Consider the following 27,338-nt stretch of genomic DNA (forward strand, 5'->3'; position numbering starts at 1 on the left):
ATTAATCCACAGCTTAAAATAGTCCCCAGAGGAAATAAAATAAATAGTTAGCTAACAACACCAACCTTATCCTTGAAGTGCACCACATGCGGGTGGAGTAACGTGACTTTGATGAAATAGTAAAGGTACTGTAATGGCAAATGTGATAAAACAGCTGCTTTTCTGAAGCCCTGTTGTGTGCTGACCTTTGAAAATAGGACAGTGGCATATTGTGACTTGTTGATGGTGTTTGGGATGTACGTCATTAGCAGCTGCCATTAAGTGGCCCTACTGTTAAGAAAATTGGGCCATCAAAGATCCGGAGAAAAGAAACACTATTGTCTTTGTGTGCATCACACAGTCAAACTAGTGTCAGAGATTTTGGGAAGATGAGTAACATTGGTCACTTCAAAAATAAGCATTGCCAATTGTTCATTGATCTGAGGCCCGGCTCTTGCACGGGGCTCATTGATTAAATGTTGGAAAGCTTATCTAAATGGCCGTTTTATTAGCAAAGTCCCACCTGATAAACTCATGAGCTCTTACGCCTACGCCGATGAGAGCTTTGAATTCATGAGGGAGATTTGAGTGTTTCTTTGTGTGTCCGGGGTCACTTCAGTACAATTAATTAACTTGATGTGTTGATGACTCTTTGACTAACTTAGAGAACAAACCACTCCACTAAATGTAACCTTCAATATCGAAACCCCATCCTTCAGCACTGAGCTCAAGGGGTGTAATTTGGCTTCAAAGATCAATCTAACACTGAATTGCACAAGGGGCGGTGTTTCCTGAAGGTTAGATCTTTAAAGCCTGGTGCGTGTCGGTCCACACCCTGACCCCGTGATGTAAAACCAGCTGTTTTGCATCAGCAGTCAAAAGCCAAATATTTGATATGACATCAGTGCTTTGACTTGTGGAAGATTTAGAGATATGGCATCTACAATAAGTCTGTGTTAGACAAAGAGAGGCCAGTGCGCCTGTGTTACATAAGCTGCTACAGAGACTGACCTTTGGAAATAACTTGCTGGATCATGACGAGTCGATAGTCAAAAGGAACAATAAAATATCGTCAATTACCAGCTTTCTGAGGGACTTTCAGCCATATCACATGATCTTCCTCTACAAATGCTCGCTGGTCATACAGACGGGTCTGTTGTATCTTCGTCCACAAGACTTCTGATCCTAAAAGTAAAGCATCAAAGTTCATCCTTGACCTTTTAAAATAGTAGCTGATGTGGTTGAAGACAGTGTCTTCATGGCTCGGGTTTCAGCTGCTATTACTAAGCCTCGTCTAAGCCCGGCCTCCCTAAAAAGGAAAGGTAATTCCCTTCTTCTGTGCTTGGGAACCGGTGTTAACCCTGCGACCTAAACTGGAGGAAGTCAAAACATTCGTCTTCGGACCAAACGACTGCTGTTCGGCCACCGCAGCATCTGTAGCGATTAGCACACAGAGTCAGCCAGTCTCTCCATTTAGTCACAAGTGCATCCATCATTCACCAAAGGGCACCGGGGGGAAAGACGAGACCCTGGAGAGCGGAGACATTTGAGCGAGATAGAAATTCCTGCAGCGTATGTGTCAACTCCGACCATGTCTCCCAGCGTCATACATCACTGTAACTGGAAGCTGAGGGCTGATGTGTTGGCAATTCATTTGAGCAGGTGCAGATGTTACAGCGCTGTGTTTTTACCGGAGAACAGCGGGGGTAGAAGAGTGGAGGAAAAAGTTACTCCGCTCTCCACTGGGCCTGTAAGACCTGAATGCCTGAGCTTAGTACGCATGCCATCCTAAATCCTCCTCTGTGCTGTTCCCCTCATGCCTCCTCTCCCTCCCTCCGCTCCTGCTGCTCGACAGCCTTTTCGCGCTCCCTCGTAGCTTTGATTTTCGCTCTTTAAATCACTCGCATGACGCAAGCGTGACAGCAAGAGAATACAGTAAATGTACATGTGCAAGAATGAACGACATCCCTCGCTGAAACCTGATCGTATGTGGAGGATCAAAGGCCAGAGAGGAGCCGACTCCTCCAGAGGGGGGAGACTGTAAAGACCAAAAATAAAGGAGGAGGAAACTCCAGGAGAGCACAGCTTTACCGTCTTCCCTTTCCTGTCTGTCTTTTCTTTTCCTTAAGCCCCCGTGCTGGTTGTTTTCCCCAAGTCTACCCCATTACCCCTGCGTTGATTTCTCTCCCTGTAGGAAGTCATAAATTCAGTCCATCCCATAAAAATGGCTCATATTTACGCCGTTTTCATGCACGAAAGGTAAAGAGGAACCTTTTTACCAGCTGGCAAACTTGTTCAGTGTTTTTTTTTTGCTCCTGAATGTGCAGCCCAGTCGCTTCAATCTGCCTACGAATAGACTTTAGACTTTCAAATTGAGCACTGTGTACAGCACTTCTTTTCTTTATCCTCTCTCCAATGTTTGTACAATCTCATTCCCTCACTGCTTAAACCTTCTATGTCTTCTTCTTTTCCTGCATGTCTTGTAGCCTTTTTTTCCCAAACTTTAGCAGAAGCTAATAAAAGGCCTCATCAGGTTTGTATTGGCAAATGTATGCGAATTTCTCTCTCCCCGTTTCCTGGTCAGTGTTTCCTGAGCTGAGCTGATATGAAAGAACGGGAACGATAAAAACGTTTCAGAGTCCACTGCATTAAACATTTATGTTCATTTTTATGATATTGGCCGAGTATCATCTATATCATAAAAGTCACATCAAGTTATTCCCAGTTCGTCTTTCGGGTTTGAGTCTCACCAGAATCTCGATACGCAGGAAAAGCTGCTGATGGGTTGGGATTTTCTAAAATCTGCATGTTGATTTTCACACTTTCATAAAAGTCTTTCTCTGGTTCGGAAAATATCTGATATGTACTTGTGATTTGTTAGTAATGAACCAAAACAAACAAAACCACCAGCGTGCTCTTTTATATTATCGATTTAATTAGAAGTCGTTCTTTTGGGGCGTAAACAATTCCTCGGCCCACTTAGTTTTAACTCGACCAGAACCGTGTTTTTCTTCCCCTCTTTTCCCTCCACACAATGTCGTATAATTAAAACCTCATTGATAATTTTTTTCCTGTTGGTTTCTTCTGCTGCAGCACCTTTATTTTCCCCTCTTTTCCTCCCCATCTCTCATCTCTTTCTATTGCATTTGTTCCGGTCCAGCTGGGTTTCTTAACAGCTTCTTTCCTCCCTCTCATTTTCTCCTTCGTACACTGTTTCCATTATTCGGCTCTGACCTGGACGTCTTTCGGTACTCTCCCAATCGATCTCTCCCGTCTACGTCCTCATCATCTCGCCGCCAACACCGCTGCCGTCATTATCTTCCTCCGCCGTCCACTCGCACAAATATTTGTCACGTCATCATCATCACTCACTGATCCCATTAAATATAGTTCCTACGCATGTGTGCCCCGCGCCCCCACAGGCGAATCTACACAAGCCAAAACATTTAATAATGATTTCCAGGTGATAAACTGCAGCCAAAACTGGGATAACGCTCCTCTTTCTTTTATTGGTGTTTCACTGTTTTCTCTCCAGCTCATTCTTCACATTCAAACCCAAACTCACCACTTGTCGTTTTGTTATATAAAGGACACGAGGCTGAGTCTGCATCCAAAACCACGTGGTTCAGCAGTGAACCAAATCCAAGCATCTGTTCTTCTGAACGTGTTGTCGAGGTTTCCTGCATTTTTGCAGACTTTGGGTTTGTCAGATATTTTAAATCTTCGTCCAAACCCAGTCATGCATCCGTTACGAAACCAGTTTCATTTGCGTCTTCTTTCTTTGAGGAAGTACAATCAGTCAAAAATAGTACAATTTGTTGGAACAGAGCGCTGGCTCTTTCAGCTTTTTCGTAGCTGATTTGCGGCAATGAGCCGTGATCAGAGCTTCCTCCAAGCACCTGTCGGCTCAAACAGCTGGGATGCCTTCCTGACACCAACAAGCTGCGGGAACAATTGGCTATAGTCAGACTTGAGCTGAATTTGTCCTCAGGAATGTTGCTTCTGTTCATCTAGTTTATATCTGTTTATTTGCTTTCTTGCCAACAATTTGACGAGAAAATCGATCCACCCCTTAAATCTGTCCGTTAGCGTATGAAGCCAGAGCCAGGAGATGGTCAGGCCCAGTCTTTCGGTTCACAGAGGTCACAACCAGTTCCTTTGAAAGATAATTTACCGGCGGTGTTTGGAAAACCAAGAACCAAGTCTTTGTTTCCAAGCCAAGATACCAACCTACCATGCTGCCCGGATAAGTAAAAGCGTCACAACTTGGGAAACAGGTGCAGCACACTGAATATTTTTTATTTCGATGTCAGAAGCGTCTTGAAGGACTCCAAAATAACTTCAATCACAGTTTAGAAATATGTCACGGGCGTGACTAGCATCGCTGATTGATCATCTTTTAGAGAAACTGATGGAGGCGCAAACCTTGGCTCGGAGCTGGTTAGCATAGCTGAGGATAAAACCCTGGCAGCCTGGAGGAACTGGTAGCCCGGCTCTCATCAAAGGTCAAAAAAAAAAATCTTGTCTTTTATACACTTGGATCTTCGTATGAATGAACAAAACAAGATGTTGGAGAGGGATCTTTGGACTGAGCCAAGCTAGCTGCTCCCGGCAGCTAAGCTAAGCTTACTCTCTCCTGGCTGCAACTTCACACTGGATGGACAGATAAGAGAGAGACATTGATCTTCTCACCAAAAAGCTAATACATTTAATCCCCGAAACGTCCTTTAAAGGCCAACAAATCTGGAGGTTCAAACCGGTGATCTGTTTGTGTATGGTCAAGACAAGACAATGAGAACGACTGAGCTAGCTAATCTGTTTTATGGTGGTGTAGGAACAGGATCCTGTTTTGAGATTTCTGATGGGAAGGCAGGACATTTTTTACGATGTTTGTGGTGACCAAAACATATTTTTGACAGCAGGTTGGGACATTTCCATCCACGTTTGGGGCGACTAAAACAAGTTTTCTGAGAGTTTTAGGCAGTAAATGCTGTGCTGTGCTCCTTGATTTGGTTTTAGTTTGGGAACGCATTACAAGTTAAAAAAATTAATAAATAATGCAAAAGGAAATGAAAGAAAAGAAGCACTGAGGGCACGATGGCCCTGAATGCTGCACAGGTTTTTCCACAGATAATCATCGTATTACCGGTGTAATTTAAACTGTGTAATTGCTCTCCAGCCTCAGTATTCAAGAAGAAGTCTACATAGATCGTCTCCACAGATCGACGGTACTGTCACTGAAGCATTTTATACGGACAGAGATGATGGCGCCTACTTGGTCTGCTCGCTCGATCTAACTGCTAATTTTGGTATTTTTCGACTCGACAAGCCCTTTTTTAAAAGCATGAAACCAGTGACGCAGGCTGATGATGAACACAATGTGTTGTGCAAAGGGGGATGCAAGGAGTGGACAGCTGTGAGGCACCGCTGGCCACTATGACGCTCTACTGGAACCAAGTGCTGATATGGAAATTGATGGGTTTTGGATTGTTCACGCATGTGTGAATGTTTGGAAAACAGTAATAAGATATTTGGATGTGTGTGGAAAAACTAGTCGTTCCTGTTCACGTCCACTGAGGAGCACAGGAGCATGGAGCAGCACCCTCCGATCGTATCGTACAAGCCGAGCAGAGAGGGGAGAAGAGTTGATGAGACAAAAAAAGAGAAGCAGATTAGGAGATAAAACAAGCCAGAAAGAGAGAAAACAAAAAGGAGAAGAGACGCTTAAACAAAGACAGACGTGTGTGTTTGTGTGTAGGAAATGAGGGGGCTGAAAATCCACCGCTGTAAGCGTCCAGACATTCAGACTTAAGTGGGAAAAAGTCCTCTCGGCTATGTCTGCGAGGAGATGACTTATATCAATGGAGCGACTCATTGGGCTGAATAAGTGTGTGTGTGTGTGAACCACAGCTGGGTAATTTCATGCTGATTCAACACAAACACACACTGAGGAGATAAAATGTGTGTCAATGCGTTTACTTCCTGCAGGAGTGTATGGATGCTAGTCATGTGACCTCCCAGAGGAAAACCGCACATATATTAATATCAACTGAGGTCTATTTTTATTTATAGGCCGGAGCTTCGACATCACAATTTGCCTCATGGGGCTTTTTTTCGATCTGTACAACACCCGTCGCTCCCTGACGTTTTAAAAGCAATGTGGGAAATAAACTCAGGTCTCGCTGCAAAACAAAGATGGTAAAATCTGTTTGATCAGATCTCACTCATCGATGCCAAGTAATGCCAGGTGTTAATAAAACCTGAGCTCAGTTGGAGCAGATGGAGAAGGCGCCCTGAGGCTGAAGACATCATATTCAGCTACAGCTGCGCCAAAAAAAAACAAAAACAGAAAAAACACATTTTGCCAACAACTGCTTGATTTAATGCATGCGTGCTGCCGTTCTAAAAAACAAGAGGTTCGATTAATCCTGTTGTGCATGTTGATTTGGCTCGACACGGTCAGTAGCTGGAGCTGAAGGAGAAAGGCCCTGGCCCAGCCGGGTCTCGAACCCAGTACCTTCTTGCTGTGAAGCTTCTGAGGTACGGGGGGGGGGATGCCAGAGTCTGTTACTTGACAAAATTGTTTTATTTCAATCCAAAACACGACCTCTTTCTAACCTTACCCAAGTTGTTCATGCATCTTAAACCAACCAGACCATGAGCACGTTTCAGCACATCCGTGGTTTGCAGAAAATGCACAATGCCAGCAATTCATTCTGCCGATCGGGTCGGTGACTGATGCAGACAGGAGTTGCGCAAGACATGTTTACTGTAACACTTGAGTTCATCACAATCACTCCTGCCACCTGCGTGTAGGCGCCCACACTTATTCAAGCAGATTTTGACTGAAGTCTGGCACCGAGTATCGGTTTAACAGATAAATCCAATAAAGGCCGAGCAGGTTTAATCCAGCAGCATGCAAACACACGCACATGCAGCCAGAAGCGTATTAGCAAGTCGGCGTGTGCTGAAAAACAACCCCGGGCGCAAAACGGCCTCAAGTTCAGACTCATGTAAACACAAGTGCGAGCAGAGAAATGTAAACTTATAACAAAACAGGCTCAGAGGAGTTTTAGTCTGAAGGCAGACACCAGTTCTAATTAATTATTGGCGGTTTTGTGATCGAACGTCATGTTTAGACTCATATCTAAACCATCACGTCTCTCCAAAGGAAACAAAGAAAACAAACCGAATACTTGGCTCACAGATGTGCAGATTTCCACAGCAAAAGTTGGCTCTTATGACGACAATCAACTGTCAGGCAGAAAACAAGTCGAGCAGCCAGCTGAGGTGCAACACCAGCGTCAACAGCGTCAGGCACAAACTGACAGAAACAAACCGGGGCGTCTCGCTTGTAGCTTGTCATTTTCCACTAACAGCTCTATTTTTACTCAATCCATCATACTACAGTTTCCAGGACAGCTCCACGTTTATATGATTTATGCTGCTCACTGTCTTATTAAATGTTTAATGGTTGAAACGGTTGAGCGGATGAAAACCGGCCGTAAAGTTAATAATGGTAAAGTGGGAAACATTACTATTATCGACTCTGACTCTCTATATGACTCTGAAATAGTCGTATTGTTATTAAAAACAGTCCGTCTGCTGTTTTTAATCATAACAAATGGAGCTCGCCTCTAATGAATTCCTTGAATCTGTCGAGGTTCGGTCCAAAAACCTCTCATTACGCCCTTCACTTTAATAACGTTAGCTGTTTGTTTGAGGTAAACTGTCGAACTCTCAGCGAGCGGTGTTGTCGCTTTTGGGAAAAACAAAAAGTTCTTCCCAATCGATCTCCTCACTTTGTTTTAATTCAAGACATGTGTCCCTTTATATAATCTGATCAGTGTTACTTCTCAGCTGAAGGTTTCTCCATTACGATGACAAATACGTCCAATTAGTCACAACCAGAGGTTCAGTTCTGCATCGCTCCGCACAGATGTTTCCCCCGCTCGGCGTTACCGGGCAGATTCCTTCACGCTGAACTCCCAGCCGCCATCTGCTCTATATAACCCCGGGGGGGTCGGTAAAGACGGCCAAGCGAACTTTATTTGGGGTTAATATCCACAATATATCATTTAGAGATTGGAAATTATAGCCTGGATTTTATTAGTTAACATTGTTGAGGTTTGAAGCTTCTTTACTTGGTTACATAACAAACATTTAAACTGTTTCAATCATTTTGAAAGGTTTCTTTTGCCCCTTCATCGTCCTCTGGACTGATCACTTCTCCATTCTGAATGGTTGTGAAACCTTTTTTATTTTACAAAACACCAACAAAGAAAGCATCTTGCAAAACCCCTGACCCTGACCATAGTTTAAAGCTCCTTTTATGTGATTGTGTGTAAGAGTTTCATCCACACTGATGAACTAATAGACCCATTTTCCTAAAGATTGGACAACAGCAAGACCAAATGTACTAATATCAGTGTATAAAGTGGGGCCCACGGGGCCAAGCTGACCCGCTGTAGGGTTCGATTTGGCCTAAGTGTTTCTGGGGTAAATGAATCCTGCTAAATGTTTCCGTCTTACCTTGGAGATGTATGCTTTGATGCCTTCGGCCAGTTTGATGCACGGCTCTCCAAAGAGCTGGGCCAGCTGGTCGGGGATGTCCTGGTCCTTATCCAGAGCATTCAGTAAACTGAGACACTTGAGCTCCTCTGTGACGCCCTGGCTACGCACCTGCAGGGAAAACACATGAAAAACAAAGAATTACCAAGGGGTTAAAAATAAAACTGCCTCGTAGCAAAAAATCAACCACATCTCTGCAGGATATTCACAGCGATGTTGATCAGTAAGCGTGACTTAATCATTCTGACAAGCGCCGAGCTTTAGGGCTCTTTGTTTGGGACCGCAGGCTCCTAACCCCCATTATGGCGCTTCAAATCTAGCACTGCCAGGAAATAACATATACAGTGAGTGAATAAAAAGTACTCTACAGGCTTCCTCGTCAACTACAATGCAGCCTGTGTTTTGCCACTAACGTGTGTTCACAACCAGAACAGAGCAGTCTTGATATAAACTCCATCTCTGAACCCGCTGGCGCCCACGTTCGCAGATCATTCACTGCGATTCTGTAATCAATTTTGCATTGTCACGGTGAAGCTCAAGGACACTCACAGTATAGTCTGCCTCAAGAGGATGCAGAACGTGGATTTGAGACGTGGATGTATTATTTAGAGCAGGATACCAGATGCAAAGATGGTGCCGGTTCAGTCCAATGAGAATGCAATCGCCCTGGTGCGTACGCCAGCTTCTGGGTTTTACTTCCTGAGTGTGCAGCCTACTTAATATAGTTCATGCTTAACCTATAGACTTTACATTATGATGATTTGCAGTTCGAGGTGTTCCCGTCAACAGTTTTGTTATGTCTCTTTTGTAATGGCTTTTTGGGCGCTTCAGTGCCGCGATTGGTTGGTGCCATATGCACTTCGAAGTTATGCATTCATGCCTGTTACCGTTTTCAAAATCCTCGCCGCTTCGAGAAACGGCTACAACATCCACCCTAGCAAGCTACACGCTGGCAATGTCAAGTGAGTTACCCTAACCCAGCAGCAAACGGTACCACCCCAAAAACAAGCTAGCAGGTGTTGTTTTTAAGTCCCACCCTGGCTATGTTTGCAGGAGGCATCGTCGCTGCATCCTGGGCTTCATCCACCCAAGACGATTGTGATTGGTTCAAAGAAATGCAAGCAAGAGCTTTTTATTGTCCTTTAGCACAACAATCACCTTTTTCCATAACTGGCACTGAACTACGGAGATAGGTCTGCTAGGTCACTGCTAGTATATTAATTTACAATATCTCTGTCTACAGGTATACTTACAGTTTATACTTTATACACCTTTTATATAGTAGAGTGAGGCTCTACTTCTTTAACGTCCAATTTGTAAGATAGCCGATGTTTAGTCTCATTCCTGAGGCTTTGTGTTGGAAACACCTTGAGATGATATTGCCATCCAGGTATTAAGTTAAATAAGTGCTACTATTCATTATAAAACTGGACCTTTCAACTATCTGCAACCATCTAACAACCCTTGACTGAGCACACTACTGCAAATAATGTCATTAATGCAACAATTATTTTTTGCTTTTGCTCTCTAATTACATCCAGCAGCTCCTATAAGATCATTAAACATCTTCATCATCGCTTTAATTGCTTCTCTGGGACATTCGTGCTATTTATTCCTGCTGCCAAGTCAAACCAGTTTTTCCTTGTGTGAGCCGTCACTCTCTCTGCACGTCTATAGCACAGCCAGTGTACAGCCCTGTCAGCGTGACAACTCTGTTTCCTCCTGCACATGTTTCCTATTTTATATGTTTTTTCGATGTCTTAATGTTCTCACGGAGCTCGCCTCTTTACTCTTTCCGTACATCGCTTGTTATCTGCAGCATTTCTGGAGTTGTTGCCGTGCTTGGCTGACACGGGATATTCTGAAATCGCGGATGCAACAACCTGAGTCCAAATGTTTTGGCACACGGATCGGACGCTGGAAACCCAACTCCTTACGTAACAACACTGAAAGCTCTCGAGTTTAAACTGAGCACACACACACACACACATACATATATAGTGCATCCATATCGAGACATCTAATAAGAAACAATTAAATCTGAAGTCCTCTGGGGGGGAAAAGGGGAAATTGTTTATATCCCTTTAGTTACGCCTCCTGTTCGGCAGCGACTTCCATGCGGAAAAAAGCGTTTACAAAAAATGTTTTTCATGTAATTTCGGGCAGCACGGGTCGAATAAGACATCTTTGGGAACTGAAACGTCGGGAGAGGCAGCTGTGGCTTGCAGGCTGTGGGGTTTCGTGCATGGAAGTGTGTGTGTGTGTGTGTGTGTGTGTGTGTGTGTGTGTGTGTGTGTGCACCCTTCAGGGAGGTTGTAAGCGTCACGGTCTGAAAGCCAGGCTAATGACTCTCTAACAAGCACTGATGAGGAGAGAGAGATTACAGCGCTGCACTCCTTCACCCTGCTCTTTGTTTTTATTAATTCCTTTCCGCTTGACCTCCGCTCGTTAATGAAACCCCTTTTTCTTTTGTCCTCCTTCTTTCATTCCCTTTTTCTTTTCAACCTCTCGTTTTCTCAGCGATTCTGTTCGTGTTGACGCATCAGCAGATCTCCCTGTTCCTAGAGGAGATAGCAGCGTGTCTGTGTCTAAGTGTGTGTCTGCGAATCAGTTTTGAACCCGAGCGGGAAGGACGGGGCACTTTGTTTTTTTACGGGAACAGCGCGGCTTTCTTTGTGAAAGAATGGGGCCACATCTGAACAGCCTCAACATGTTGCCCGGTCCTAAAAAGCATGACTCATGCCTTTTAATGTCTCCTTACGAATCACAGTAAGTGTAATTGCATGCACGTGTCGTCGCTCCTGTCGGTGCACATTCCACTTACAAGCTCCTGTCCATATGCAGGTCAACGCTGGGACGCTTGTAACGTCAAACTAGGTCAAATTCATACCCAGATATACTGTTTGTCGTCTCTCGGCGCTGCCATGAGAGAAAAGGAAGCGCAGCGGGTCGCCGTAGATCATCTGCATACAATCAGGATCCGTCTCAGCTGAAAACTGCTGACGGTGCAGTCTGAGGCCGAGACGGAGCGGTGTGTGATGACAGCTACCACTGGCAGAAGTGTTGTGGAGGTTCACACATGCATGAGTGGATCTGCGCTCGCTCACCGCAACAAATGGAGTGAAAGTAGGCCTCGCTTCCTCCTCTGCCAAAACACACTCCCTTGCTTTGGTGGTTCTGGCTGACGGATTCATTGTTATTGAGGAGTGTCTTTTTGCATGAATGTAAAAGGTTTGACTTTACAGGGCGTGCACGCCTGTGTGCGTACATGCACGCCTGTGTGCGTACATGCACGCCCGTGTGTCATTAAGTTTTGACAGGCGGGTAGGGAGTGTTTCTCCGTGTTTAGCGAGGAGATAAAACCCTGAGCTAAAAACAAGATTAGGAGAACACGGTCTGCTCCATTAGGACATGGAGACGAGGCCAGAGGCTAAACCAAGCTATGCAGAGAGGCACTATCGTCTTGTTGATATACATTCTTCTCTTCACAAAGACAAACATCTTCCCAAGTATAAACAGTGAGAGATTCAATGTCTGAAAGTTTACCCAGAAATCAAGCGACATGCAATAAGTACACTTCTTATTTCAGCCATTGTTGATCAATTTTCTTTGGATTTGTTGCTGGTTTGGAGCCAGTTTAGCAAATTTTGGCGTTTCAACATTTGTAGGTGCAAAAAGACCTTCCAGCCGTGTTTGTGGCAACTAAAACTGGCATTTTAGATCAAAATATGATGTTTTCCTAACCCTAACCACTGTAAAGTTGCAACATGAATAAATGTAAAGGTCATCTTTTGTAAGTTTGACACCACTCGATATTTTTAAGGAGACCTTGCGACAATTTCCAGGTGTGTTTGTGGTGACAAAAACAGGTATTTTAAAACCAGACATGATGTTTTCCTAACCCTAACCATGTGTTTTTTGTGCCTAAATCTAACCAGAGCATAGGCACAGCATGTGGCCACAGCAAAGACTACAAAAGGTACACTGCCAACACTGATTCTGATTAAAGACCTCATCCTGAGGGGTACGTGAATGTCGGTACCGAATTTAAATGGCGATCAACCCAACAGTTGTTGAAGCATTTCACTCAAAAGCACAAATATTAACCTACAGATTGCACCAGACGGACAAAACAACTGGGATCATCAGTAGGACTCATCCTCTGGGCACCGTGGCCATGTGTACCGAATTAAAAGGCTATCCGTCTCATAATTGTAGAAATATTTCAGTCTAGACCAAAGTGGTGGAACGACCAACAGACATTATCTTCTCTAGAGGCAAAAAATAAACAATTTCATGGTCTGACAACTCAATGAAATTCAAGCCTGTTTTATTTTTATCCAACTGAAAACATCACAGACAAATGCCAAAGCACCGATCCAAAATGTATTTTAAGTTTCCTCTCCCAGCAGTTGTGCCTGTATTCAATAGTAATGTAGTTTGATGTCTGGCTGTAACACAGACGCCAAGCTGGTCCTTCCTCCATCCAGGTTCAGGTCTCGCTGCGAGATCTTTTTTCATCTACGTTTCTGATCAGCTTCCATTCGCATGACTATTCTGTTACATCGCCATTTGCATCATAGCTGTATCATTTGCTCCTTTTGAGGCCAAGGAACTGTAATTAGATCTACATTTTGGGTTGATTTTATCAGTTACTTCCCGCACTCATTGTGTTTTGGGTTCGGTAAAACTGTTGGAAAGCAGAGAGGAAAATGTGAGATATTCTGCAGGCCAGTAGAGACACGCAAGCCTCCGGAGATGGGGGACTCTTCATCACTACCATGCCCTGGGAGCATGCAACTGGAACTGCTCCACAGGTTTTTAAAGATGAGCAGTCAGACAGTCAGACACTCCCCCCCGTCTCCTGAGAAGCTCCTCCGACAGCTTCTCTTCGCCAAGTCCTGACTCCCCTTGACCGAATCCCAAAATTGCAAATCTGGCCACATTTGCGACGACTTCAGGAACAAGTTACACCCAAATGAGTCAATGGTAACAAATCAACTGTTCAATTGAAATGAATGATGTCAAATACTTAATTAATTCCACAACAAAGGTCTTGAGAGAGTCAGAATCTGACTAGTAGCCCATGATCTGCTGTGCAGTTGCGCTGCTTTTATCGTGAAACAACAAACTCCGATCCTCACAAAGGGCATACTTCCTTTTTTGGCAACTGACTCTTGAATTCTCCTTCCCGTAACCCGTCCCCTGAGCGGCATATTTTCACTGTGAGTTGACATCAATGTCTTGTCCTTCCCATGTCTCTTAAGCAACGAGTCCGTTGGGCCCGTTCAGCAGCCAAACGCAGGGGTACACATGCTAAAGACATTCAGAAACACACACAATCTGACGCAAGTCTCCGTTGCGTTGTTAAACTGGGTTGGATGCCTGAGGAGGGAACGGCTGAGAGTGTCAGTAAATATGATTTTCAGTGACAGATGTTTGGTCACAACAACTCGCAACAAGGATTTTCCATTAAGATTTTTCTAACATATCTGGTTTACAGTCATTGGTCTTTATTCACTGACAGAACAGAGGGGCGCTCAGATGAGGTAATGCTGGTGGTCTGAGGTGAAGTAGCTGCTGAACGAGCTGTACGTCGTTCTGGTCTTGACAGGTTTTAGAAGAGTAATTACTTTCGACGGAGAATTGATACCAGATCCATCTGACTAATTCAACAAGACCTCATACCCCAACAATAAAACAGATTTTCATTGTCTTCCACAACAAACCACGCGCCCCTTCCAAAACTTACACTTCATAAACTTCTTCGAGTTATAAAATCTGCCATCGCGGCCTCGACATGTTGTGAGCTGAGGTCTGCGTTAGCCAAGCCACAAGCTTCTAACTATTGTAGGTGCACAAAAACACCCTGCCAGCATGTGGCGCTGCCATAATAAGGGAATCAAATGACCACAAGAAGTCGCTTTCGGACAAACGGCCAATACTAGTGTTTGTTTTGGTAGAAGCAGTCTGGATTTTAGCGAACCACGAACTTCTAAATGGTCAATTAGCTAACAGGCTAGTCTGCTAGCTAGAAAAACCACAGACCAGCTAGCTAAGTTTAGATAAGGTTAACTAAAGTGAATCTGAAACAGTGAGCTTCCAGACTCAAGTCGGCTAATAGGACTCCTAGCTGCGCTGCTAACTGAGCTAACCAGCTAACGGCAGCTACAGTTAACAGCAGTTAGCAATCAATCTGTTGATATGCTGCTCCCTATTGTGAAGGTGGCCAATTCTCACATGCTGCACTTTTTAAGTATGATAAAATGGGGCATATATAAAAACATGTATACATTTCTCTAGTGTTATGACATCTGAAAGAAAAGGTGTGTAGTCCTGACACCACATTAACATCGAACAAATCAGTTTTTCTCACTAAAGATTTACTATCTTGTAATGTCTGCAGAGCTAAAGCCAGAAGAATAATGAAAAAATTAAGAAAGTTTTCTCAAACTGTCACGCTGTTATTTTAGGGCTTCGAGCCGAAACTTGAATAATTTACAGAGCTAAACTGGGGCACGGTCCCTGTTGGGTCTGATTTTGGAAACAATCGGCGCTGCAACTGGTAGAAACACACACACACACACACACACACACACACATACAAGCACACACATCTGAGTGATCTACGCTCTCTCTTCTTTTAATATCCCATCCCAGCCTGAAGACATGTGGTCTCTCATGGCTCTCCACAGTGAACTGGATGACTGGGCTCCAGAGAGAGGAAAGGGTCCGGGGCTGACAGAGCTCCTGTGATCCTGATGCCGACTCTCTCAGGAAGCTCCGAACAATGCATCACTGTTCCCTCCCCGTGTGAGTGTGCGCGTGTACATATGTATTACGTGTGTGTACCCGTGTGTGTGGCCCGCCGCTCAGTGTGTATGCGCGATTGTGTGTGTGTGTGTGTCTGTGAGTGTGTGTGTGTGTTTGGCTGGCCCTCGCTGGACACCAAACACTGAAAAGATATCTCAGAGGGCTACTTGGATCCCGGCTACAGTTTTGTGTGTGTGTGTGCTCGTCTGGGAGTTCCTTGGCAGTCCAGTACCCCCATTTGAAGGGATTAGGAAGAGGAGAAGGTGGCCACGAAACTCAAATCCGTCAGGACAGAGGTCCGGGACCGAGAGCGAGAGGGAGAGAGGAGCCGGCTGCGTTTCTGTACTCTCTCTGTTTTGTGATGAAACAGACGAGACAAGACTGAGAGCGGGGGGGTGGAATAACAACTGAGACCTCGCTGACAGTGGCACGGCATGTAAATAACTTTTACCCAAACACAGAGGCAGGGACGCACACAAGCCCGGGAGTGAAGTAAAACATACTGAGAGCGCAACACGGCGGAGCCAGCTTCATCATGTTGAGTTACGCTCTGCTGCGTAACTCACGGCCCTGAAGCGCCTGAGGGTGGAAAGCATTCGAGCAATTTTAGGTGGAACTGTGTGTGTAAATTAAGTTATCGTCAGGCTTAAGTGTTGTACGTCTTCACGCAGAGACATAAACAGTTGCAGAAAGGGAAAGAAGAAGAAAAGACGCATTGTGCCGACAGAAAAAATGGCTTTGGGGAAGTTTTAATGTCTCTGTTCTTAACCCTTCACGATACCAAGGTTCATGTTTCTGTACTTATGCAAGCGCTATAAAAAACTAGGTTAACATCCAGGCTCGCTGCGACTCCTTACACTTGCAATTGTTTGGTTTGTATGTGGGCTTACCGTACCTCTAACGCCGGCCTTTTAAGGATATGAAAAACACAGCTGATATACTGCTGCAGAGTACTGATCAGCAATTATGTTGTTGAGACCTGGTGAGAAACGAGAGCTGCACTGATTTACTGAAAGTCATAAATGTGCTGTTGATTTACGACCTTTGCACTTACGCAACGACTATCTGACTGCGAACACGTGACTTGGCTCGTCGTCTGCACCCAGACGTCTGCACTCTGACTCCGGTTTGTGAAAGCTGTGTCGGAGCGGTCGTTAAAAAAACTGCCCTATGCTCGTTTTGTTTACACGAACATGTGAGCTTCTGGTCATTAAGCGCCGGGTGTATGTGCGAGGGTCAGAATGAGTCGATTTAAAGGGTAATTTTAAACCAGCGTGGGCTCTACTTTTTTTTCAATATTTTGGGGAATGAAGTCACACAAAACGGGCTGTAATGGCTGTAATGTCGTGCATACTAACATACTAACCAGTCGAGGCAGCTGTGGGTCATCAACTCCTATGTTCTGCGGTGTAAAATTGCTCTTTTTGTCAATGGAGTCTGGTGGCTTTGAAGGGGGCAATATAGCGGCTTTGTCTGGTTAAACAAAAACAACTTTACTTTTTAACAATAAGCTCCTCTTTAGGGATCCTTTCAAAAATGTTGATCTACTGGACCACTTCCAAAGCTTGTGTGTGCATATTCGTCATCTGGACCCCAAAATATGTGACAAAAATTGAGCCCGGGGTTAAAAAACACCAGTTACCCTCTAAGTTTTATTTTGAGAACACATGTCTGTTCATGTACTTGCTTTTAAGTGCGTGCATGGGTTTATATACATAACTTGTTACGGTGTTGTAAGTAAATGTGTGTGTGTGTGTGTTTATCATCCCTTCAGGGCTTCGGCGAATCTGGCAGACGGCCAGCGCCGTGCCGACACTGATTTATTCGTTGACGCTGTCCGATTCATCCCTGCTATTCGTTTAATGGCCGACATCTTTCTCCGCGGTCAATCACGCCGAAGAGCAATCAGGTCGGACACAATAAAAGGAGCTTTTCTCCCTGCCGGGCATACACAAAGATATTTACGAGGGAAAAACAGAGAGTGCTTCGATCATGAACACTGGATAAACTACGAGTGTCTGCCTCACTCCGCAGTGCGCGCCAAGTTTCTCGTCGGCAGTGAAGAAAACAGACTCTCCCCCACAAGAGTGTCTGCCAGAGCCCCGGCACACATACAGAAGAGCTTTCAGGGGGAGTATTTTGAATATCTGAGCCAAAGGAACAATCATTAGAGGGTTGGGAGAACAGAAACCACCGTTTTTAACACGGGTTCATGCGACCGCATGCGTCCCGGCCTTGCCTCACATGCCAGCATCGGTTTGTGTCAGTGAAGGAAACTGTGGACAAAGACTTCAAGTTATCAAAATAAAAATGTCCATCTATCTAACTAATAACAGTGTATGCTGTGGGTTCGACTGTTTACAGTCCTCACTGGTGATCGCTCTTGACATGGCACTGAAATCTAAAAGAAACCTTTATTCTTCTGCTCTTGATAGAAGAAACAGATTGAATAAAATGGTTTTGGATTTTTAGTCTCAGCCTAAAAAGGTAATCAAAGACCACCAACGCTGATCCTCAACTTCCTCCCTGCCTCCCCCCTCTCAATGGCTCGCTTTGTCTTTCCTTGAAACACCAGTCATCTGGGAAAAGTATGTTTTGTCTGTGTACATTTCCCCCGATAACAGCGGCAGGTGCCTTAAAATAAAGATGAGACGGCTTTTATCAAGGTCGAGACGATAGTTTTTAAAAACACTCCTCTAATGAGCTGAATAAAAAGCGAAACAGTTGAGGTAACACACGATCGTGACTCAGGCGTGGGAGTGTCGCTATCTTTTACACAGCATTTAGGCATTTAGTTGACCATCGCTCCAAGAATGCAACGCTGAGAGCTTTCATTTTGAACACTGAGTGCAGTTTTATAGGATGAGTTTCTAAAGAAGCCTTAAACGGCCATGCTTGCAATTATTTTTGTTCAGATCATGAGTGAATTATTGGGTTGTTCCAATACCGAAATTCCTGCCGATCATGCCTATATGGCTGAAATCAATATCGGCGAGTACATGTTTTTACATTTATTAACAGATTTCTTACTGCACAGTAAAGTACCATGTACCAATGTCCATAAATGGCAAGCGAGCTCAATGATTCAGGTCGCCTTCCTCTCACAATGACCTCACTCTAAATCCTGTCCCGCTTTGATTTCTGCTCTTTTCGCCATAATGAGTGCATGTTTAGCTGATTGCTTACATAAAAGCCGCTCTGATTGCAGCTTTAAGAGTCTTTTACAGAATTAAGAGGGTCGTTCTCGATAAACTATGATTTTAATCACTGCACGGCCAAAAGGAAAAGTGACATCAGTGCAGCGATTCGAACACAAGTTCAAAGGTGGCTGCAGATATACACAAAGTTCAAAAGAGCCTCGTGAACACAGCACAAAGAACAAAGCCTCCATTTAAAAAAAAATAAATAAAAAGTCTGCGTTTTATTGCCGAGCATTTAAGTGGTGGTTGCAGCTGTGGCAAGGGACAAAGCCTTTGTTCGGTGAGATGTTTCACATTGTTACAGTTGGGAAAGGAGCGCAGAGAAGAAAGCCAAAGAGATAGTTCATCTGTTGGCTGAAAATACAACCACTAGGCACTGATTTATATCACCGAATCAAAACAAATTCAGTAACTGTTGGGATGGAGTGATCTTTTCCATGCACAGATGTAGACAAACAGAGGCAAGAAGAAAAACCCAGAAAAGGATAATAAACCGTCCCCCAACAGGACTACACAAAGTCTGAAGCGTTCACATTTGAGCACTGACCAGATACAATATTCAAAAAGTAACCTCAGGTTGGGATTCACCAAATCTTATACGAACACGTGGTCAACAAATGTTTTATTTCTCACCTAATCCATTTTAAAATCAGTCCAGAAGATGTCTGCTTCTCCTCAGAGGCGTCGGTGACACCTGACGTCAATTAACGACCGCGTTTCAACATTTAGCAAGTGTGAAACCACGGGATATTTGTAGGGAGACCTCGGAACAACTTCCAGACGTGTTTGTGGCTATAAAACAGGTATTTTAGGCCAAAACATCGTCTTTTTACGAACCTTGACTCTTGATGAGGTAAGCGTGAAACCACTGGATATATATATAACGAGAGACGACATTGTTTCAACATTTGTAAGTGTTCCAGCTGTTCGTGACAACAAAATCGGGTATTTTAAGTCGAAACATGATCTTATTCTTGACGAGGTAAGCGTGAAACTAGTGGATATTTTTGACGAAGGACCACAGTGTTTCAACATTAGCAAGGGTGAAACCGCTGGATATTTTCTAATAATAAAGCGTTTCAACATTTTTAAGTGAACCTTAAAGAAATTAAAAGTTGTGAGTGGTTTGCTGCCAACACAGGATTGGCACTGTCAAAACTCCAGTGATGAGAAATGCTGTAAATGATCTTTGTGTGTGCCAGATGCGTCGGTGCTTGCGGGTTATTGTTTAACCCGCAAGCTACCGTGCAAACCCATGCACGCACCTCTGTGTGTTTGTGCATGCATAATTGCGTGCATGCTCTGCACGTTTGAGACAGTGTACACAACCCCCCAGCAAGACGGCAGAATACCACTCCCAGACTTTGCGTGTGGACCTTTGACCTCTCTTTGTCACATTTTGCTGTTTTGGATTCCTTCCAGTTTAAATAAAAGTTTAAAGACATACAAAAGCTGGGTGGACCTGCCTGCTGATATTCCCGTCAGTTTCTTTCTTTTCTCTTTAACTTCCTTGTTCCTTCAAACAATTGAGAGGGTTACTGTTTAGGTGAAAAGGAGCAGTTAAGATCAGCTGTGATAAAGACACAGACTCTTTGCTGCTATCTCGGAGTTTACTGTAAGTCTGTTTATGGGAGTCTGGGCCGTGTTATCTCAGTGGCATTGAGAAATTAAGAGTCACCGTAAACTTTAGCTTTCGTTCCAAGGGTTAACTTTCTGGTTCTCGTCATCTGAAGAGGGAAGAGGAAAAGAAAAGAAAAGAGGAGGGAGGATGAGAGAAGAGCAAGAAGAGGTCAGGACTTTCCAGTTCGTCTCAGTCACCTGTGCACACATACCGACGGAAACGCTCGAGGCCACTGAGAAAGCGAGAGATTCAAAAGAAGAGGAATGAGCTGTGTTCAGACGCGGGATGCTCTGAATTAAATCTGTCACATCTCACAGAAGGCAAAACTAATGGTGCATTCCGGCGAGTCAGTTATTTCCAAATTTATCGACAGGAAGTTGCACAATGGATCCCAAAATTACAATACAGGCTTTGAAATTGGGGTAATGTCTAAAAAAGCTGTTTGCAGCAGATGTTTGTGAACCAGTAACCACAATGTCCTCCAGACTCCCTTAAAATCATGTCATTTAAGGAGTTATTGAGTGAGGAGAAACATTACAAACTTCGTCAAACTTTGCTACGACAACGTCAAAGTTAATCGTGACTTCTTGTAAATTCTGCATTAAATGCAATACATTAAGTTTTTCCCGTCCTTGTGCTTTACCTGCCAACATCTGGCAGCTGGTTGAACACAGTTTTAACTGATTTCATCAATTACACTAAATCTATATTAAAAAAAGACAACATTTTATGGACAGTAAACATGTCTGTAGAAATACAGTAAACGGTAACTCATACAGGTAACTTCTTCGTCCCCTGTGGAGAAAGTAACCAGATTCCCTTCAAAAATCGCTCAATTTTGCGAGTTGGGGGTCAGGGGAAACTTTACAAACACTGTTAACCACTGTCTACAACAAAACTATAACTCATTGGGCCTTATTGTATATTCGGCATTAAATGCAACACATTAAGTTATTGCTGTCCTTGTAAAAAGCTCCAGTATGTTGAGGGATTCGCTGTAGCAGCCTGCCTGTTATTGTGTCTGAAGTGCTTAACTCCAAACAGCTGTTTGAACACCCTGTTTCAACTGATTTTGCCACATACACTAAATTTATTAACATTTTATTGACGGTAAACAAGCCAGCTTTTGCCAATACAGTAAACGGCAACAACTTATTGGACGCCTGTGGAGAAAGGACCCAGACTCCCTTAAAAAATTGCTCAATTTTGCGAGTTATAGAGTCAGGAGAAACTTTATAAAGTTTGTAAAACTCTATCTTCAACAAATTCTCAACTTATTGGGCTTACTTGTTAATTCGGCAAAGGTTACACATGAAGCTGTGTCTTTGTTTGTGTAAAAATACATCGAATCAATTTGTTTCATTGCTGTGCAGATTTATTTGCATACAGGGCTGACTTCAATAACATACATAGTGCATTAGATTTCTATTTATCTGTAAAGCCACAAGCTAATATCAAGAACAAACGTTGGTGTTTACATCTGGCCTTCAGGCGGAGAACTTGGAGGATTTCATTGGTCACGTCCCGTCAAATATTTACTCGAGCACAAAGACGAGCTGCATTTCTGCGTGCTTTTGGGACCTTTGGTGCATTGTTGTCGATGTAATCCATCTTGACATTTCGACGTCTACGCCGGCCACAAATTGGGTCGTGACGAGCAACTGAAAAGGAGCCTAATGGTTTCTACGTGACAAAGTGGCTAAATTAAACGAACAGCTGGGCAACATTTGTAGTTCTCGTGTACGCTTTCACCCTAAGTGACCTTTCATTCTGACAGGCTAAACAAGCTAGGCTAAGATTATAGTTTCCACCGCTGGATGATTGCTGTATGGATCGTTTGGGGAAAATTAAAGTGAAGACAATGACAAACCTGCTCGAGTAAACAACACGGTGAAGCAAAGTTTAGGTCAGTGTGCTACTGTGGGGTCCTCTGGGCTCCTGTGGGTGGCAGGGCCAGCATGGGTGGGCAAGTGTGTCAGGTGGTATGACTCAAGAGGGGCTTTCACCAGTGTTATTGTACTGGTACAAATTGTAGCCGCTCTCTGTTTTCTCTGGTGGGGCCCAGATGTCCTCACAAGAATGAGAAAACAAAGAAAGTGGGCTGAAAAGGTTATTTTTAAGACGAAGGTTAGACGTATTTTTAGGATTTATTGTTAGAAGTCTTTGCTGAGCAAGAAGGGGGAGTGAAAACAAGTCGAGCGGTGCGTTTTCTTTTCATATAACGCTGAAAATGGGAAATTAGTTGTACAACCTTTTTAATTATCGAAGGAAAACAAATCATGTGGAAACTGGAACTGCTGAAGTGAAGGTGCAATTACATCACTCCTGTGTGTGTGTGTGTGTGTGTGTGTGTGTGTGTGTGTGCGGTAATGAATGTCTGTGAGGCTGCTGTTCTGGCAGATGAGCAGTCGACGGTGTCAGCAGCTACCACAACAAACACACTGTTGAATTCTGGGAATGCTCCGGCTGAACTTTCTCAGACTCTTTGCATTGTCTTGTCATGTGTTAGAAAAATATGTTAAGAAAATAAAAAAACAAAAAAAAGGGTTAATGATCTAACCCGGAGAAGATTTTATGCGATTTCTGCAGAGAATATTTAATATCAGCGAGAAACTTGTGACCTTTGCCAGGGTAGCGTATCACTAGAGTAACTGCTAACTGTAGTTGTGGTTAGCTAGTTAGCTCAGTTAGCTGTGCAGCTAGCAGTACTTACTGGGAACTCAGGGACCAGGGGAGTGATTGTGTTGATAATCTTCATTCATTTTTGAACGTTTCCAGCTATAATTCTTATATATTGCACCTTTAACAAACATAACTCTGTAGATTTCCATCTGCACCAAACTTGCTTTGGTAATTGTCGTATTTTGTAAGTAAAGCCTTACTTATACTATGTCATGAACAGTTTAAACATTCACTGGATATGTCAATATAACAGATAAGCCAATGAGCACACATGAACTTATCAACAAGACTTTCTGCTTTTGTTGTTTTCTTTGCTTGATAACCAGGTCAGAGTTTATCATGAGCTGTCACCACCGCTGTGACTGATCACGAGCCTCCAAATCCTTGAAACAGGTTCAAGCTTCAGATTGCTTCCAGAGAAATGAGCTTTAAAATCCTGATAACGGCACACAAACAGGTTTAATGATTCTGAAAAATACAACTCGACAAAGGGGTTATCACTGTAAGCGGGTGGGACATGTGCAGCTGGTTTAGCATTTTGTTAGCCTTTCCCAGTGACAGGAGATCCTCCAGAGCGTGGATCCCACTCGTTTTCTTCAGATTTGAAAAAAATCATTTGCCATGTGTTTCACATTTGAGTCAGCACTTGGATCCATCCACGCTTATTTGTTTAAACCGGATCAACGCTTAAGGCCTTTTCTGCGCCTGCTATTTTGCTGTCATGACCAAGTTTTACCTTTACAAGTGAAGCCATCACGATGCATTACGTCCTATGAGAAGCGAGAATGCTGCCATCGATGCCGAGTCAGCCATCTGCCAACTCTTAAAGGCCAAAGAACCGGTTCGCGATCTGAACTGATGGGATTCTTTGCTACTATTATGTCCTCTCCAAATACCTTCACGAAGTTCGTATTGACAGTTAAACTCCTTCCTTCATATGAGAAGGTCGAGGTCATGACTGTAAGAGGCCTTTATGAAATTACAGAGAATGTTTTGTTCCCTTTATATTTTTGGACATTCATGATCTCCAGAGGATGAACCTAATAGCTTTAGCGCTACCAAGAGGTAATCTTTTTCACTTATCCCAACAAATTACTCAACACCTACAGGATGGATTGGTACAGAAGTTAATATAGATATCCATGGTCCCCAGAGGATGAAGCCTAATGACTTTGGTGATCCTCTGAATTTTCCTTTTAGTGCTACCAAGAGGTCAGCGTTTTCACTATCCTGAGAGACAACTAAAGACGGCCTGGTACAAAAGTTTTTACAGACACGTATGGTCCCCAGAGGATGAACCCTAATGATTTTTATGATACAATCACTTTTGCTTTAGTGCTACCAAGAGATCAGAGTTTTCACTTTTCCCGGAGAAACAACTTCACACCTACAGGATGGATTGGCACCAACTTAGTACAGATATTCATGCTCCCCAAAAGATGAACCCTTATTGGTGATTCCCATGACTTTCCCTTTAACGCTACCAAGAGGTTAGAATTTTCACCTATCATGAGAAATAATTCAACATCTACTGGATGGATTGTTACAAAGATCTGTACAGACTTTCATGATCCCCAGAGGATGAACCCTGATGTCTTCAGTGATACCATGACTTTTTTCCTTCATCACTTTGTCTAAGTCCAGCCAGCTGCTAGCACGGCTGCAGACTTTTAGTTTTGTTGAGACATTTTGTCCAAAAAACACAAGAGACATTGTGGAAATTAGAAAATTTAGGGACACAATTGTGAAATGGTGAGATAATTAAAATAAGCCTTTGTGATTTGTGTCTAAAAATAGTTTCTTCAACCTTTAAAAACCTCTCTCAGTCACAATCTAGATGTTTCCACACTGTCCCTTCTTACCCATAATATTTTGGCAGCAGCCAAGGCCAGAAATCTTTTTTCTTCCCCAGTCAGCAGAGTAACACAATCCTAGATCGGACTCATGTTTTCATAACATTCATGCAAGATTTGTATCTCCTCTACAAGAGGCCAAGACATCAAGTAGCTATTTCTGGAAACAGGAGTTCAGTCTTTTTGGCCAAGCAAGTAGAGTTTTTTGACATTTCTTTGGAAAGTCTTGGTATATTTCACTTAGATCCAGGCGACCATGAAGCCTTCAATTGAGCCAAAAAGCCGACGTTTTACTTCTTTCAAAATTATCTCACATCCTGGTGCAGATATAAGTCTGATCAATGTATTGATGAAGGTTGTCAGGCATCTAGGTCATGGTAAATCTAAGTGCTGTGTCGTAGACAACTGGACTTGAGTCGTTAGGGCCACTTGTGGGTCGTTGACTTAACCGGTCTTTATGTGGGTTGCTAGGGCTAGGTGAGCCCAGGTGTGAATGGTTGTTAAGCTGTCTGGGGAGGGAACTAAGTACTGCATTGTCCTCGACTTGAGCTCACACGTGTGCTTATCAACTCTGTAAGGATAGTTTAAAAGCCTGTAAACTCCCCTCCAGTTAGTTTGAACTGAAGAAGCTTCTTGGATGAGAGGTGAAACATCTTCAAGAAACTGAAACAAGTCCAGTTGCCTACGATACAGCACTTGTGTTCAATTTGTTGATTTTTCATCGAAAGCTAAACGTGAGCTAAACTGATGTCATATCTGGCAATCGAGCCAACATCTGCTTTCTCATGCTTATGCTCTGCTCCAACTTCAAACTGACAAAACTTCCACCAAAAAACAGTATTCAGAAGTCAGGGACCGAAGGGAAGCTTTGACCGCCTGCCTGACAAGTTCACGATTTCACCTCTTTTCCCACAACTCTCTCTTATTAAGGTTTTTCCATTCAGCAGCTGCAGACAAAGCCAAAATCCATGCTCGCTGATTCATTTATTCATGGATGACCTGCGATCGCACATGTCCAAGAACCTTACGAGCTTCTAATGAGGCGGTGTTATGTTTTCAGACACTAAGCCAAAAATCAGTGTAGAGCTGAGGGAAGTGGAACATCAGCGATAATGTTTTTGTGGTTGTTTTTCTTTTGATCTGCGAAAGCAATGATGATAGGTTACGATGGACTTTTATTAAAAGCCAAAACCATGAGACATGAGCGAGACAAAGGGACGGCCAACACCAAGGAGTTCACTGGGTTTTTTAATTAGTAAAGAAATGAGAGCTGACAGAGGGACTCTTGTTACCGGGTCTAAATACTGATATCAGAGGGGGAACAAGAGTGTGTGTGTGTGTGTGTTTGAGGGAAAACATTGGAGTCGACAGTCTTTTCGGTTGACATTAACAAGCCCTCCTTCTTTCTGCCAGAACCGAGATGTCTGACTGTTCCCAAGGTTAGATCACGTTGGACCAACTCAGAACTTTCCGTCCGGTCAGCCACCGACTGATCAGGTAAACACACACATTCATGCACACTTAACGTCTTAAATCATTTTCTTTGTGGTCATACATACATTATGGGGCTTTTCGACACACATGTGCTGGCTCGGCTTGACATGATTAGACTCAGGACGTCAGCCAAGTGTGGCAGGGAGTTGTATCTTCGTTACTAGCTTGAAGGAGCGTCTTTAACTGGAGTGGCTATAAAAAAAAGTTTTCCTCCCTGAACTATTATCAAAGAGAAGTCGCTAACAAATATCCACTAATCGGTGATAAAGATGTTTCATTTCCTATAAATTCTTCACAATAAATGTCCCCTGTTAGTTAGTTATTTAAAAGCCCTTATTACGAAGCAGCAAGACCAGGACACGACTTAACACGAGTCCTGAAACATCTGAAAGCAAACACAATAAAAGTTTATATTAGAAGCTACAAAAACAAATGAGAGCCTCCTTCTCACACAGGAGTCTTGCAACAAACTTGTTTGATGAGGAGAAGGGAGGTTGTTATGTGTCAATCTTGAGCGTGGATTAACTGATAATGGAAACGCAAATGAGCGCAGCATGGTTTGACTTCGGCGCGGCCAAAAGTGCTGATGGAAAAGCCCCAATAGTAAACCGTTATTGAGCTCATTATTCAAGAAATCACTTTCCAGCACATTCATAATAACTAGCCATGATATGAGTTTCTGCTTCAGGGAGCGTTCAAGAGCTCTAACTTTTCTGTTCAAGGCATTACCATAGATTTTAACTACACCCCGTCCCGTAACACAGACCTAGATGTAACTGCCAGCTGTTGTGGTGGCTGCAACCAACAATTACTGTGTTGTCATTATTGATTAATCTGCGCAATTTTGTTTCTCGGATAATTGGTTAATAGTTTGGTCTGTACAATGTCAAAGATCGTGAAAAATGACCATCACGAGTTCCTTTGTCCCTGTTTTGTCCAAATATTTCAATGAGAGTCAGTTTGCGTTCACTTATGGCAGAAAAAAGCTGCAAATCCTTGTGAGCGGCTGGAGCTTGGAAATGTTTGCCCACAAGACTTAAACAGTTTTATTGAAATAGTTCAACTAATCATTTCAGCCCTAGTGTTGACAAAGGAGAAAACAGTAATTGAGGGAGTTTGTGATAT

The 27,338-nt window shown here is 43.4% G+C and overlaps 1 protein-coding gene across 1 annotated transcript in view; it reads right to left on the minus strand.

The window, feature by feature from the left end:
- tnfsf10l (TNF superfamily member 10, like) overlaps positions 1-27,338 on the minus strand; it is a 54,464-nt gene that overhangs the window by 18,332 nt on the left and 8,794 nt on the right. The window contains 1 exon segment of the mRNA XM_084343849.1: positions 8,512-8,661. Coding sequence (XP_084199975.1) covers positions 8,512-8,661 — 150 coding nt within the window.

The sequence above is a fragment of the Pagrus pagrus genome, assembly GCF_965226575.1.
Source record: "Pagrus pagrus genome assembly, chromosome: 22".
NCBI lineage: Eukaryota > Metazoa > Chordata > Actinopteri > Spariformes > Sparidae > Pagrus > Pagrus pagrus.